General features: G+C 49.9%; 1 protein-coding gene across 4 annotated transcripts in view; it reads right to left on the reverse strand.

Moving 5' to 3' along the window:
- Adgre5 (adhesion G protein-coupled receptor E5) overlaps positions 1–15,740 on the reverse strand; it is a 19,941-nt gene extending 4,201 nt beyond the window's left edge. Inside the window, exons 1-12 of one of the 4 annotated variants that reach the window (XM_031340534.1) lie at positions 15,475–15,737; positions 7,909–7,959; positions 7,610–7,726; positions 7,031–7,183; positions 5,198–5,332; positions 3,458–3,604; positions 2,676–2,819; positions 2,551–2,597; positions 2,369–2,446; positions 1,463–1,628; positions 1,276–1,392; positions 921–1,144 (exon numbers count right to left, since the gene is read on the reverse strand). In XM_031340534.1, coding sequence (XP_031196394.1) covers positions 921–1,144; positions 1,276–1,392; positions 1,463–1,628; positions 2,369–2,446; positions 2,551–2,597; positions 2,676–2,819; positions 3,458–3,604; positions 5,198–5,332; positions 7,031–7,183; positions 7,610–7,726; positions 7,909–7,959; positions 15,475–15,505 — 1,410 coding nt within the window. In that variant the 5' untranslated portion in view covers positions 15,506–15,737. Of the gene's footprint in view, positions 1–920; positions 1,145–1,275; positions 1,393–1,462; positions 1,629–2,368; positions 2,447–2,550; positions 2,598–2,675; positions 2,820–3,457; positions 3,605–5,197; positions 5,333–7,030; positions 7,184–7,609; positions 7,727–7,908; positions 7,960–15,474 lie in introns of all 4 variants that reach the window. The other 3 variants (XM_031340536.1, XM_031340535.1, XM_031340537.1) reach the window with 3 other exon arrangements.
- Between the last annotated feature and the right edge of the window lie 468 nt (positions 15,741–16,208).

The raw sequence follows: 16,208 nt of genomic DNA on the forward strand, positions 1-16,208 counted from the left end.
TTTTTTTATTATTATATTTAAGTACACTGTTGCTGTCTTCAGACACTCCAGAAGAGGGCATCAGATCTCATTATGGATGGTTGTGAGGCACCATGTGGTTGCTGGGATTTGAACTCACGACCTTCGGAAGAGCAGTCGGTGCTCTTAACCGCTGAGCCATCTCTCCAGCCCCATCTCCAACTCTTATTAAACATTTTATGACACTGAAGACCAAACCCTGTAACCTTACCATGACAGGTAAGCATTCTACCATTGAGCCAACTACTGGATTTGCCTGATAGTTACTTATGTGTTCATTCATTCATTCATTCACTCATTCACTCAGCAGTACCAGGGGCTGAACCCAGGGACTTTCTAAATGCCAACCAACTGTAGCACTGAGTTTGAAGACAAGGTCTTGCCAAGTTGCTCAGATGGGCCTTAACTTCACTCTAATTCATTCAGGGTTTGAACTTTGAATGCCCTGCCTCCCAGCAGTTGAGAGTAATGCCTGTGCCCCAAGACCCAGCTCAGATTTTATTTCTTTTTTTAAATCTATTTAGTTTTGATTTTTGCCATTTATTTTTTGGGACAGGTTCTCTATAGAACTTTATCCTGGCCAGGCAGTGGTGGCGCACGCCTTTAATCCCAGCACTTGGGAGGCAGAGGCAGGTGGATTTCAGAGTTTGAGGCCAGCCTGGTCTACAGAGTGAGTTCCAGGACAGCCAGGGCTATACCGAGAAACCCTGTCTGGAAAAACCAAAGGGAGGTGGGGGGAGAAGAAGAAGAAGAAGAAGAAGAAGTCATCTTATCTTGAAATTCTCTGTAGACCTCAAACTCTCTTGCACCATGTGAGTCAAGAAGCGCTGCCCTGACTTTTGACTTTGGTTAGGGGGTGAGCAACAGAGCATCCCCTCCCTCCCTCCCATTCAAGGACTCACAGAAGTAAAGTTGAACTGGAACGTAACATTTGAGGCGAGCTTCTTAGTGTCCGTGTTGGTCAGAAAGATGGAATTGATGTTTGAGAGGAACTTAAGTGAGACTCTCGGAATGGGGCTCCCATAGAAGTCCTCCAAAGCGGCCCTCCTCTGCTCCATGTTCAGGGAGGCATCAGCCAGCAGCTTTTGCATGTTTGGAATGGACAGGATGCCTGCCACCGAGTAGCCTGGGGGCAGACATGCAGGCTCGACTCCTGTCCCCTCTCTGTACTCCTCCCAATGGGCTGGTGTCTACTTGTCCCACCCACTCCAGACCTCACCCTGGTTGCCCTGGCAGATGCACTCCCTGGATCCCTACCATTCTCTGAGCTTTTGGCTCCAGCCGTCACAGCCCAGTCCAGCTTCATCCAAGCTTGGCTGTGATGCACTGTGGTAATATCTTTGCTGTCTTGCTCCTTGACCATCAGGGACAGTTCTGAAGACACAGGGACATGATTGGGGGAACCAAAGATGGTGTCTGGGAGCAGGGCAGGAAGAAGGCTTACCAGTGTTTGAAGGGGACGTGTAGGTGAAGGGGCCTTTGGGCAAGAACTGGGCCAAGGTTCGAAGGCTTTGTTCCAGGTTCGAGAGCAACTGGCCAGCTACTTGTTGGGTTTGAGTCTCTATATCTATGGGTTCTTCCAGCAGCTTGTCCACAGCTTCAATGAGTTTCTGGGGTGATGAATGACAGAGTTGTTAAGGTTTTGAACCACAGGAACAAAATGAAGGACCCTGACCACTCTTCTCACCAGCAGACACTGGAGAGCCATTCAGGTTCCCTGGGGAACCAGCTGGTGGGATGCATTAAGACTCACACAGTAGCCAGAAAACAAGGAGATGAAGTGTGTGATCCTGTGCACCTGCATGTCACAACAACACATAGACACAGCAGGCACAGTGACTGCCAAGCCTCTGCTGAGCCATGCCCCCAGCCCTCACTGTGGATTCTAGGCTGGTGCTCTTCCGCTGAGCTGTGCCCCCCAGCCCTATATTCTTGAAATTACTTATGACCTTGGGCTTCTGATCTGGTTACAGGCATGTCATATACCACCACACCTTGTTTATTCACTGCTAGGGGCCAACCCTAGGGTGTTTTGCATGGTGGCCAAGCATTCCACCAACTGTGCCATCCCAGCCCTGTTGTTTGTTTGTTTGTTTCCAGGGTCCCAATGTGTAGCTCAGGGACTTGAGATCCTTCTTTAGACTCCAAGCAGCATGGGCCACCATGCTCTGCCTAACTCCAATCTTAACTGCCCCAGTCACTGCCATTGTAACCCTTGTGTAATAGCCAGACACCTGGCTGCACATGTCAGACCCATGTGCCCCAAACCAGAAGTACTGTTCGCATGGATGGAATGCTGTCAGTCTGCCCTGAAGCCCTGATGCACCAGGGTCTCCAGAGTCGCCCTCACCTGGATGGTGTAGTTGGCTGTGGCTGGATTGAAGTCTCTGAACAGATTCTGGACCTCAACAGAGAATCTCGAGAGAGTCTGGAAAGGGAGATGGTGGGTCATGGGTGGGCAGCAGCAGAGCTGTCGGGGATGGACAGGCTGTGTGAAAGAATCCAACCTCCTGGTCTCCACTGGCTACTCACCTGGCTGTGGGCTGTGGGCAACAGTGTCCAAGTAGGGAAAGGTGGTTCTATGGAGACAGGACCATAGTTCAGTAATCTCAGAGTGGACTTTCAGGGCATGGAGTCGGGGCGGCTGGGTCAGGTACCTTGACATATGGTGTCTGGACCACCGTGGGACCCAGAAGTTAGCTTCCAACCTGGGCGGCAGCGGCACCTGTAGGAGCCCGGGATGTTTTTGCAGGTGGTGGAACTGTGACATTTATGCTGCCCAGAGCTGCACTCATCCACATCTGGGGACACAAGGAACAGGTTAAAGCCTTTCCTGTCGAGCTACAGTCTCTGGCCTGAGGTACTGACCCCTGAGTGGTACATGATAGGAATGTGCAGAGGCCTAAGGCATACAGATAGATGGATGTGGATAGATAGATGTACGTGAGAAAATATGAACTATGAACTTTTAGAATTGAAGACATCTGGGGTCCCCCAGGGCTTCCCCTTGGTATCCTGGCTCCTTTCCTGGACTCCACAGCTTTTCAGACTTAGCCTCAGGAAATTAAGCCCTTGTCCAACAGAGACTCCTTTCAACTCCTTTGATAAAACATAGGAGCTGAAGAGATGGCTGAACCTGTGGATTCAGTTCCCAGCACCTACATCAAGTGGCTCACAACTGCCTGTAACCTGTGGATTCAATTCCAGAGGATCTGACAGCCTCCTCTGGCTGCCCTGGGCACTTGCACCCCCATGGTGCACAGATACACACCCCTACATACATAAGAAACGGCCCTGCAACTCACAGAGATCTATCTGCCTGCTACCTCCAAGTGGTGGCATTAAAGGCATGTGTCAGCACACTTGGCTAAAATAAACAAATCCTGAAGGTTAGATTAGGTATTGTGACTCTAAGTCCTTAGAAAGGTTGCATGCGGACCTTCACACACTGTGCTGACAGGGCCATTGGGGGATCCTGGAGCAGGTTTCCAGCCTGGGCGACAGATGCAAGAATAGCCGCCCAATTTGTTGATGCAGTGGGTAGAATTGTGGCAACGGTTTTGCCCGGAGGTACATTCATTCACATCTGGGAACAAAACCAAAGAGTCATCCCTGCCCCCACTCGCTCGTGTATCAGCACTGTATCATTTTCCCATCTTCTCACTGCCACAAATTTAGTTACCACCTCATGGTGGTTTCTGCAGGACAGGCCCAGCAAAGATCAGGGGATCCAACTTAAAGGAGGTAAAACCAGGACGGAGACTGAGTCACAGCACTGGACCTTTTGACCCAGGCCTCTTGTTATTTTTCATCTTTATCAGAACAGGATGTGATACTGCTCTTAGAGATGAGAAAGAGCTGAGGTCTGGGAGCTTCCCAGAGTCCCTGGGCCTCCCGACCCTGTAGTAACATGTCGCTGGGAGTTCAGTCCTCAGGGGAGTCTTCATAATTCTTGGGGCTCCTGGGACCCTGCAGATCTCCCTCTTCAGGCTAACAGACTTTGCCTCCTCCCAGATCCTGTCCAGTCTTAGCTTCTTCTGGGTGGACTTCCACCTGTGTGTACCTTCAGCGTGTACACCTGTGTATGAGTAGCTGCCCTGGGTTGGTGTAAATGATGTGTTCCTACAGACTCTAGGGTTCAGACCCTCATCTGCTCATGAGAAGCAGCAGAAGGGATTATGTGCTTGAAGTTGAAGCCTCAGGCTCAAGTTTGGCCACGTTTCATGACCCAGAAGCATCTGGAACATTTTAATCTCCTCCTTGTGGGAAGACCAACTTCTAATTCATATAAAGGCATCAAATAGGGTCCAAGGTAGCTCTGACTCTATTGTCTGGATATAGGGGAAGCAGTCAAGGGTTCCCTAAGTGCCAGCAATAGGACTGTGTCAGGTCTCAGTATCCCAGCCCGAAGATTTGGAGTGAAGACTACATATGACCCTTAGGAGCCAGTGCAAGGAGATGGGGAGCTCTGTCTTCGCCGTAGTAGCTTCTGTCCCCATTCTTACAGGGTACTGTTCCCTTGCGGTAGCTCCGTCGCTAGGTCCACAGACCTCTGTTCTGTCAGTGAAGAAGGACTGAGTGTTGCCCTCAAGCCACATTCCCTCTAGGAAGAGACTCAACAGGAGAGGGCAGGGCAAGAGCGGTAACACTAGATAGCCATGATACCTCACAATCGGAGCTAGCTGTGGGTTGAAGTTGTAGAGGGTAGGAAGATCTATTCCACTGAAGCCAGCCCTTCAAGATCACAGGGCCCAGGGAGGGAGGTATGCTGCTGGGGCAAGAGTGATAGAAATTTCTGTCCTCTCCTTTTCTGTCATGGCCACAGACCTGGGGATGGGCTGAGTGTAGCCCAGCTTTCTTATACTAAATTGTCTGGCCTGGCAGCTGTGGGTGGTTGACATCATCGGGTAAGGCTAGGTTATGAAGCAACGGTCCTCCACGATACCTTCTCTTGCATTGTGCTAGCCTTCAACTCTCTTGGGTGTGTGTTGGGGGTGTGGGGGTTGATGTCACCCTGCCCAATCTGGCCATGCTATTTTATGCTGTATTCAAGGAACCAGAATTGCTGGGGATAGTCAAAACGGTGATTGGGCAGAACAATGGACAAGGCTGACCAAAAAGGGACACCAGCATCAAGTGTTGTCTTCCAGCAGAAGTAGTGGCAAGGAATGTGGCCTACCCTTGGATGTCCGCTCTTCTGAGTCTCCCAGCTGTGTCTGGTGCACTGTGGTTGGCTGCTCGGGGAGATTTCCAGGTGCAGTAGTAACTGTGTGGGTCCCGGAGGGCACAGGTGTCATCCCCATGTCTACTGAAGCTGGGAAAAGGACAGAGACTGCAGTGGAACGTGCTTGTGGTAGATGCAGAGCGTTCTGAATGCCATTGCTTTGGTTTATGCAAATGAGATGCAGATGGGCAGAGGGATGGTGGCTTATGCAAATGAGATGACAGGAGGATGGTGGCTTATGCAAATGAGATGCAGATGGACACAAGGAGTTCTGAACTTCCAGAACAAAGTAGAGAAGAAGAAGAAGAAGATATGGCCCAAGAAATCCTGTCATCTTTTGAGCGCCATCCAGGTGAGCATGTCGTCCAAGTGATGTAGGATGGAGTTGGGAGTGCTCCGTGATGGCTCAGCACCTTAGGCATTGAATGAGTTCTGCTTTAAGCTGGATGCTTTCTGTCACCTTCCTTGGGGTCCATGGAGACTCCTATGTCACCTTGTGTACTGATAACATTTTTCTGGAAAGCAATTTCTTTCTCTCTGTCTCTCTCTTTAGGACAGGGTCTCATTATGTAGCTCTGCTGTCCTGTAGACCAGGCTGGCTTCAAACTCACAGAGATCTATCTGCTGGCCTCTACTGTGTTGGGCTTAAAGGACTGTGTCTCACACCTGGCTTTGAAAATGTCTCTTGCATTCAAAGAGAACACACTTTTTCTTAGATCTTGCCATCAAGTTAATAATCTGCCTTGAGATCACTTAAGACTGTGTACTTAATATACTATGTGCTCAGCTTGTTAAAGCTTAACCTGCCTTTAAGAGAGCAGTGTTACCAACCTTACTGTTCCTCAGATTTCCCATTTAATCAACTTTTACAACCTAAGCTAAATGCATAGCTTCAATCTTAAGTCATGTACTCTTCCATGCTCCAGATCCAGAATAATGTACACGTGTGCTTTCGTGTGTGCGAGTATGTGTTGTGGTAGTCATTTCCTGAGAACAACCAATGGGTTGAGAACAATGTTATACAACCTTGTTCCCCCAAAGATGCTAGAAATAGCATGTGGATATGGGGTGATGTCTGTCTGCCATGGTTTGCTGGTCTGAGAAAGTTAGTTTTCCCTTGTAAAATTCTGGTAAGGACTCCTATAGAGATTCCTTCATTCCTTTGCCATGCTGTGTGTTTCTGTGCTGTTTAATAAATACAGAACAAATCTCTTTGTTAGAGACAGACAGGACCCTGAGAGAAAAGTGTGGAGAATTCTTTCTGTTTGTTTGATTGATTGATCTTGTTTTTCAAGACTGGGTTTTTCTGTGTAGCCCTGGCTGTCCTGGAACTCACAATGTAGGCAGAGCAGGCTGGCCTAGAACTTACAGAGATCCTCCTGCCTCTCCCTCCCGAATGCTGTGATTAAAGGCATGTGCTGCCTCCACCAGGCTATTTTGGGTTTTTGAGACACGGTAGAAAGTACAGAGCTCTGGCTGTCCTGGAACTCGCTGCATATGCATTACTTTGCTCATATTTTAGCCTCAAACTCCAAAGTGTTGGATCACAGACATGTGCCACACCACACTACCCAACTAAAAAGGGCTTTCTGAGCCATGCCTGGATATTAGGATGAGGCCCTGAAAGAATTTCTCGCATCTCCCTTCCTCCCTGCTTGTGGACATGACACATGACCCAGAGCAAACCGCAGGGGCAGAACTAATGTCAGAGCCCCATGGCTACTGCAGTACACATGCTGCTGACCTTGAAGCTGACATTGGTGATGAGGCAAGGAGGGGGGCTCTTACCTTGACATGTGTTCTCACTCTTGTTAAAAAAAGATTCTGCCCCAGAAAGGAGCTTATATCCCGGGTTACAGACACAGGCATAGCTCCCCTCGGAGTTCTGACACGTGGCAGATGATCCACAGGAAAATTCAGGTAGTAAACACTCATTGATGTCTGCAACAAAACAGGGGTCACCCCCCAGACTGGAAAGTTCCCCCAGGAGACTCCCATCCCTGCCTGACTACCAGTCCAGGAATTGTTGATGAATTCATATCTTCTGGGAAAAGTTATGGGCTCTACTTATAAGGCTGAGCTATAGGTCTAGCAAGAATTCCTGAAGCTGACTGATTGGTCCTCTGGGTCATCTGGATGGAACCCGGGATTTGAACAATACGAATGTGAGAGTGGGATGGAAGGTCAGCCTCCTCCTTTCAATTCCTAAAGCCAAGTTCAGGCCCAGACCCCTGGGACTCCTCTCAGGAAACCCCCTTTCACTTCTTGCCTCCCCACCTTGCTTTCTTTCCCTGTCTTTGTCTAAAGCCACTGGCCCCAGACCGCACCTTGTCATCTCATCGAATGCCCAACCCTGAGCCTTCATACCTTCACAGCTCTCTGCAGGGTTAGTGATGACCGGCTTCTCTGAGCTGAAGCCTTCCTCGCAGACACAGCTTCTCTTACTGATACATTTTGAGTTGGCAGGGCACCACCTGGCACAGTCTGTGGGGGACAGATACTCTGATAAGAAAGTAAAGGAGGCCCAGTAGAGGGGAAGTGCCACCAAGAACAGAAAGGATCTTATGAAGGTGTGAGGAGGGCCCTAAAGTTCCCCAGCATCAGCTCATGTCCTCCCAAGGCTCCCCAGCACCCGGCTGTGTAGCCCTCGTGTCCAAGGGACTTACTCTCCACCTTCTGGCTTTCAGCTCCTGAGAGACTCAGTAAATTGCTCACCACTGCAAAGAAAGGAAAAGATGGTCAGCCGGAAGCCAGAGCAGGGACAGAAGGCCCACGTTGTACATTGTGCGCGCGTGGGCATCGGGTGATGACCCTGCCCAGGCTGAGGTTTTGTACCTCATTCAAAAAGACAGACCCAGAGGGTGGGTCTAATGATACTTGCTTATTATTCAATCACTCCGGATGCTGAGTCTGGAGGATAAGGAGCTCAAAGCCGACCCTGGGCTTCATACTGAGACCCTGTCTCAAAAGCAAAACCAAAACAAACAAATAAACAAATGACTAGCCACAGCTGGAGAGATGGCTCAGAGGTTAAGAGCACTGGCTGCTCTTCCAGAGGTCCTGAGTTCAATTGCATGGCAGCTCACAACCATGTGTAATGGGATCTGATGCCCTCTCCTGGTGTGTAGACATGCATGCATACAAAACACCCATATACATAAATACATACATACATACATACATACATACATACATACATACATACATACATAAGTCTTTTAAAAAACTAAACAAGGGCTGGTGAGATGGCTCAGCGGGTTAGAGCACTGACTGCTCTTCCGAAGGTCCTGAGTTCGGATCCCAGCAACCACATGGTGGCTAACAACCATCCGTAATGAGATATGACACCCTCTTCTGGTGTGTCTGAAGACAGCTACAGTGAATTACACCGGAGCGAGCGGGACCTCTGGATCCTGAGTTCAATTCCCAGCAGCCACACACATGATGGCTCAAGGCCATCTGTACAGTTACAGTGTACTCATACACATAAAATAAATAAAATAAATTAAAAAAACTAAACAAGCAAAAAAATGATTACAATGACAACAGACTGCACAGTTAAGAATGGGGTTTATGCCTGAAACCCCAGTATATGGGAGGGGGTGCAGAAATGATCAGAAGTTTGTAATCATCCTTGGCTACACATCAAGGTTAATCTACCTAGACTACATGAATCCCATCTATAAATAAATAATAAATAAATAATACAAACAAAAAGCCAGATGCAAGTCTCCTGACTAGCTTAAGTTACACAGCGAGGTTCTGCCTCAAAAATAAAATGGAGGGAAAAAATATACAACTCAAGTGTTGTCTCCTGAGGTTCAAACACCCACAGCCAGAGGACCAGTACCCATGGTGGCCTGTGGGCCAGCCCACGACCTGGAAACCAGAGGGATCTCAACACAAGAAGCTAGACTTGGCTCTCCAGGCCTATGGGGTGGACAGAGGAACCCCTTGGTCACAGTTGGATGTTGGATATAGCTTCCTGACTCTCTCTCTCCCTCAGTTTCCCTCTCTGAGGAAAAGGAGAAGACGATGGCCTGGCTTTGTGGGGACAAACCCTGCATGGCTAAGCAATTAATTATAGGGAGTTGGTCTTGTACTGCTTGTACTCAATGCCAAATTATGTACCCCAAGATCTGGTTGTTCCAAGGTCCTCACATATACCAGCATTTGTTATATAAACCTTGCTCACCAATTACTGGGGAGGTGAGGTTTGGGTTTCAGGCTGGGGGGGGGGGCGGTGTCACAGGCAGGGAGCACAGAGAAGGAGAGAGGAGAGAAAGAAGAGTCTCGGAGGAGGGGAAGACGGGAGAGACCATGCGGTCTCCGTAAGTCGTGATGGACCAGCAGCATGTGCTGGATGGAGTGAAACGCCTCCCCAGGACACTAGACTGCTACAGCAGAAATAACCCAGAGAATTTCAAACAAGTATTTGCAGAGCACAGTTGGGGTAGTAGCCAGACTACAAGTTAGAGATTTAGATTAGGCGTCATCCTCGAGTAATTGTGCAGGGCCTAATAAATAAATATCATGGTTTGAGTATCATTCATATGAATCTAGAAGGAGAATAAGTTTAATAAATATCATTTTACATTTGATGCCTAATGTGAGGTGCCAATTAGTTGTAGGGTTTTTTTTTGTTTTTTGGGTTTTTTTGTTTTTTCGAGACAGGGTTTCTCTGTGTAGCCCTGGCTGTCCTGGAACTCACTCTGTAGACCAGGCTGGCCTCAAACTCAGAAATCTACCTGCCTCTGCCTCCCAAGTGCTGGGACTAAAGGCGTGCGCCACCACTGCCTGGCTTGTTGTAGTTATTACTATGGAGGTTTGCTACACCTCCTTTTTTATTTTTCCTATTAGGGGTTTCTACCCCACTTAGTCAGACAGTTTCCACCTCAAAGACACAAAAATCTTTATATTTATAATAAGCTTAAAATCACTAGAGCTGGGCAGGTATCAGCCCTCTCTGCCATTTTGTCTGCTTCTCTGTCAGTAACTCAGAGACATCACTTGCCATGTTCCTCCTGGGCTGCTTCTACTCCACCAGGCTGATCCTCATGGCCATGTGATCACGGTTCACTCTATCCCACAGCGATTTCCCTCTCCCCCATTTTCCTCGTGGTCCCTGCCTGAGAACCTCTGCCCAGTCTCTTCTGCCCTGCCCAGGCTGTAGGCAACTTTATTCACCAATCAAGGATAACTTGGGAGGAGGTGGGGTCAAGGTTTACACAACAAAACTGGTATACATGAGGTTCTCCTCATGGGGCAACCAGATCTTGGGGCCAGTATACAGCATTTGAGTATACAGTAGCACCGGACCAATCCCCCACAATTAACATTGGCTCTGGCTGTCCTGGAACTCCCAGAGATTCAGATGCCTCTGTCTCCCCAGTGCTTGGATTAAAGGTGTGCACCACCATACCCCAGTGTGATATTGTCTTTTTACACTTTCTCTCTGTTTAGCTTGTTTTCTATCATTTCGTCTCAAAATGCTGGGGCAGAACCCAGCACTTTCATGTTAGGCGCGTGCTCTGCCTTCGAGCCTCATTCCCAACCCCTCTTTTTACTTTATTCCTAAATTCAAGCTGGGCTTTCACTTGAAATCCTCCTGCTTCAGTGTTCTGAGGGGTTGGTACAGGACTATGCCACCAGGCCAGTCCCTTGTCATATTTTAGGGAAGAATGAAAGCTTGGGTCACTTCTCCCAGGTCCCATCGGAGATCTGACACTCCAACACCACATGTGTACTCACGGCCAACCACATGACCCCATGGCCACAAGTCAGAGAGGGCTCCTCCCACACAGAAAGTGGCTGTGGTGGAGGGTGGGTGACTGCTGAACACACCCCATGCCTTGCTGTTGTTGGCATCCCACCTAAGGCAAGACTGGGTAACAGAGCAGCCACTAGAGACAGGCATCCGAGAAAGCAGAGGTGGAAATGACAGTGGGAGATGAGAAGCAGGGCATGAAGGCAAGCAGGGTAACACTGTGGCTTGAGGCTAAAGCAGGAGGCTGCTGGGGCAGGAGACTCCTCACTTAAAAGCTACACAAAACTCAAGGACACCTGGGTGGTTTAGCAGGAACCTGGCTGAAACAAGGCCCTGGGTCCCATCTCCAGGACCAAAGCATGAAAGGGCGTGGGGAGCCCACATGATGGAAGGAGATCACTGACCTCTACATGGGTGTCATGGCATGTGCGCGCGCGCGCGCACACACACACACACACACACACACACACACACACACACACACTAAAACAAAACAAACAAACAAAACCAAACTGGCTGCCGGAGAGATGGCTCAGCAGTTAAGAGCCCCTGGCTGCTCTTTCGGTGGACCCAGGGTTCAATTTCCAGCACCCACACAGTGGTTCATAACAGCCTGTAACTCCAGTTCCAGGGACTCTGGTGCCCTTTTCTGGTCTCCAAGGGCACAGGCATGCCATGTGGTGCACACACATATATGCAAGCAAAGCACCTATTAACACAAACCTAATACATCCAAAAAGAGGGGGAGAGAAAGAAAAAGGAAAGCCAGGCAGTGGGGCCACCATGCAATGCCAACTACTTGGGGAGCTGACGCAAGAGGATTGGAAGTCCCTAACGTGGGCTACAGAGTGTAGATGCTTGTCTTGGAATAAAAACCAAGAAAACCTGGTGTGTAGTGTGTGTGAAGGTACTGGCCTGGCAACTGTGAATCTCTGGTTTCTCTCTCAGTACAGAAGAAGAAAAGAGTGGGCTGGGGTTGTGGGGGTGTGTATGTCCCGGGAGCAGGAGGCCTGGGGAGCGGTTAGGGGACAGAGTTGATCCCAATAAGCAAGAAAATAATCCCAACAACAGGAATCCTAGAGGGAGCCCTCAGGAGAAGGGCTGGTGGGGGCGATGGGTGAGTCACTTCCTTGATGATTCACCCACCACTGGGCTGGCTGCATGCCAGGTTCCCAGGGGACTCCTGGGGTCAGCCACTCTTAGCAGGGTTGTTGAGGCAGGGACAGGGAGCTCAGAGGGTCCCCTGAAAGCTCCACATTTGTCTGACTGGGTTTCCCTCAGGCCAATGGAGAGGCTCTGGGTGAAATTCATTCCCTCAAAGCTGGGGTGTTCTGAGGCCGGGCACCCCAGCCAGGCAGCTGTCCCCTCAAGTCAGAATTCTTTCTTCCTCCTCTTGGGCCACTGAGCTGGAATTCTCCTCCCACACCCATCAGAACCCAGTTCCTCTTTGTGGGACAGACCACAAAATGACCTTCCCTTCATGTTGGGCCCCGGGGCAATTCACGGTTCCTAAAGTCCAGTACCAATATGTGTGTCTGTGTGAACAGCCGAGATGCTTTCCACCTTGAACCTCGGCTCATCAAGCAGGCTTGGCTAGCTAGCCAGCAAGCCCCAGGGATAGACAGCATGATCACAAGTGTGTGTCACCACATCCAGCTTCCTTCACACCAATCATTTACTGACGGAGGCCTCCCTCCAGCCCTCAAATCACTTTAAAAAATAATATTGATTTATTTTTAGGATGTTCTGTCTGCATGTATATTACCTGGGGCAATAGATAGGTATTGAGGGCATTGGATGCCCTGGAACTGTTGTTAAAGATGGTTGTGAGCCACTGTGTTGTTCTTGGGAACTGATCCCTGTCCTCTGAAAGAACAGCAAGTGTTCTTAACCACTGAGCCATCTCTCCAGCCCCTTAAGTAATTTCTTTAAGACTCAGAACCAAAGCTGTGAATGGTGATGCATACTTTCAGAGCCAGCAGTGGAGAAGCAGTGTGGGAGAACTCTGCTGGAGGCCAGTCTGGTCTATCTAGGGAGCCAAGGCTATGTAGAAAGACCCTATCTTAACAAGACAGAAATAGCCGGGCAGTGGTGGCGCACGCCTTTAGTCCCAGCACTTGGGAGGCAGAGGCAGGTGGATTTCTGAGTTCGAGGCTAGCCTGGTCTACAGAGTGAGTTCCAGGACAGCCAGGGCTACACAGAGAAACCCTATCTCGAAAAGACAAAAAACAAACAAACAAACAAACAACAAAAAAAAACAAGACAGAAGTAGGAGGATTAGAACACATTCAAAACCAGTCACAGCTACAAAACTACAGTGCCAAAGCCTGTCTCAAAACTAAAACCAAAACAGACTCAAAATGAAGCCAAACCTTGTTGCACAAATCTGTAGTCTCAGCACACAGAGGCAGGAGAACCAGAAGTTCAAGATCATTTTAGCCATCTTAAAAGCTTGTTTACAAAAACAAAACAAAAAACAAATAACCAACCAACCACCTAGACTCAGAGCAACAAGGCCATCAGGAAGATCAGGAAGTAGGGCTGGGGTTATGTCTACACAAAGAGAAACTGAGGCTTGGAGCTTGGAAAAAGATTAGTGGTCAAACCAGGCCAGAGAAAGGACAGTAGACTCGAGTAATAGTTACCCAAGCCAGGGTGGGTTCCTTGTCCCCTGGGCTACATTGGGCTCTACCCCACCATCCTAAAGCCATTGGCCAGACCGCCTACATCTGGAGACTTGGAAATTAATCAAACAGGAGCAGAGCTGTTCTCTTCAGCTCCCAGACACATCTGGTTCAAATTCCCAAGCTCAGACTGCAGCCAAGGGACTCCTGCTTAGGGAATCCAGAAGTGGGGGTAGGGCAGCCTTTGTGCTTCCTGCCAGAGACATCCCAGCACCTCATCCAGAGAACATAATCACAATGATAAAACAGTGTCCACTTGCGTGTGTGCTCGGGTGCTCATGCTTGACACAGTATCTCATTGTGTAGTTCTGGCTGGCCTGGAACTTACTCTGTAGACCAGGTTGGCCTCCAACTCCCAGGGTCCCAGACGCCTTCTTCCTGTCTCAGCCTCTCTGGTGCTGGGATTCAAATCCCGAGACACCAGCTAGCTAGGCTGGTTGGTTGGTTTTTAAGACAAGTTATCATGTGGCCTCAAATTCAGTATACAGCAGAGAACGACCTTGAACTTTTGACCCTCCTGCTTCCACTACCTGGGTACTAGGATAGCAGACACAGACACCACACCCATATGTTCAGTTAATTCAAACTGTAAACCAGAAAGTTTGTAAACAAACTCTTGGGCATTGAAACAATATGGTAAAATGCAGCTGGTCTTGTTCCATTTTACAGAGAAGGAAGGTACAGCCCAAGGTCACTGTGACCCAGCCTAGTGACAGACAGCCAGGCCCCTACAGCTGTTTGCCACCAACTGTGACAAGCTGGGACTCTATTTCCTGGCTCCAGAGCCCAGGGCCACTGAGCTATCTCCCACCTGCCACCTGCCACACAGGCCAGTCATTGTGGTTAGGGTGACCCCAGCTTGTGCCCCAAGTTCCACGTCATGGGGTAACCCCAGCTGGTGCCCCAAGTTCCATTTTTCTCACTGTTTGTTGTCAAGTTACTTAGCAGTCAAACGACCGTTGAGGCACCCAGGGTGGGGCGGGAAAGGAGACCAGGAAAGTCATGATGAAAGCCAAGTTCAAACCACAGCCTGGTAAGATCCCTTCAGCCCAGCAGCTCAGTCCCCCGCAAGTCCCAAGGAGATTCTCGGCAATGTTCCTGGCACTGAGACAGCAGGGGACAGACTGGGAGAGGAGGAGTTCCCACCCTCAAAGAAATGGGTATCCTCATATGGGTTTTACTTCACATTAAGAGCATCTGTATGGGCAACAGTTTGCAAAGTGTACTTTAACCTACATTTCTTCTTAGCTTTGTATTTTATTGCTGTATGTGTTTTGCCTGCACCTACGTTTGTGAACTGCATGTATGTTTCTGTACTGCATGTCTGGTGCCTGTGGAAGCAGAAGAGAGTGTGGATCACCTGGAACTGGAGTTAGAGACACTTGTGAGCCACCAAATAGATGCTGGGACCCAACCAGGTTCTTAATGCTCTTAACCTCGGCACCATCTCCAGCCCCTGGCCTGCATTTCTTTTTCTTTTGTTCTTTTGAGACAGTCAGGCGCTTGCTGTGTTGCCCAGGCTGACCTGAAATTGGTGACCCTCCTGACTCAGCCTCCCCAATGCCCTGTGACACCATGCCCGCTTTGCCACTCCCCTTAACTGGCCCCGTGCCTCAGTTTCTCCCTCTTAGCCTCCAAACTGGCAACACTGAAGCCCATTAGGACTTGGCACCCCTGAGAGCCTTCTGGGGCGCATAGGTGTGCGGGCTTTGCCTGTCCCTGCCCCTCCTGGCCACGTCCCACGAGTTCTCTCCCCGGCCCGCGCAACCCCGATGTCTCACCAAGCAGGAGGTTGCAGCTGACGCCCCTCATAGCGGCGCGGAACGGACAGCGTCTGGGTCGACGGAGGACTGTGGCGGCTGGCTGGGCTGGGCCTTTATGCAGCGGGCGTGGGCAGGGCAGGGCCCTCCCCTCCCCGGAACTGTCCTCCCCGCTGGAAAGTAACAGGAAAGTGCCGGGGAAACAGACCCAGGGCGCGGCGCGCGCCCGCGTCTGCAACAAACGCAACCTCCCTGCCCCCGCGCGCGGCCCCGACACCGCCCCCGCGGGGAGCCGTGCGGTGTGGACCGGGCAGGCGGGCGGGGACAGGGACCAGGGGACATTGAAAAGAGCAGGGTGGAGCTCCCACCCGAGCGGTATTCTGGGCTCCTAAGCGACCCCGCCTTTCCCATCGCAGGACTTGCCGGCTTCTTTTCCGAGATAGAAACTGAGGTTCAGAGAAGCCAGGGGCCAAATAAGAACCAGAAGAGGACAGAGGGTCCTGCAGGGCTGACAGGCCAGGAATGAGAAACGTCACGGTTTGGAGACGTGGCTCAGCGTTCACAAGTGCTTGCTTAACCTGCTCGAGGTCCTGTCTGGCCTCAAAGCCACCTAAACCGGCGGAGGACTGCTAGCATCTAATCCCAGCACTAATCAGGAGTTCAACTCCGTTTTGAAGCCTGCCAGCGCTACAAAGGACCTTGCCCAAAAAGTAAAAAGGGGCATGGCATGGCTGCGTTGGCCTATACTAAGACCC

The sequence above is a fragment of the Mastomys coucha genome, unplaced genomic scaffold (genome assembly GCF_008632895.1).
Source record: "Mastomys coucha isolate ucsf_1 unplaced genomic scaffold, UCSF_Mcou_1 pScaffold22, whole genome shotgun sequence".
In the NCBI taxonomy this organism is placed as follows: Eukaryota; Metazoa; Chordata; class Mammalia; order Rodentia; family Muridae; genus Mastomys; species Mastomys coucha.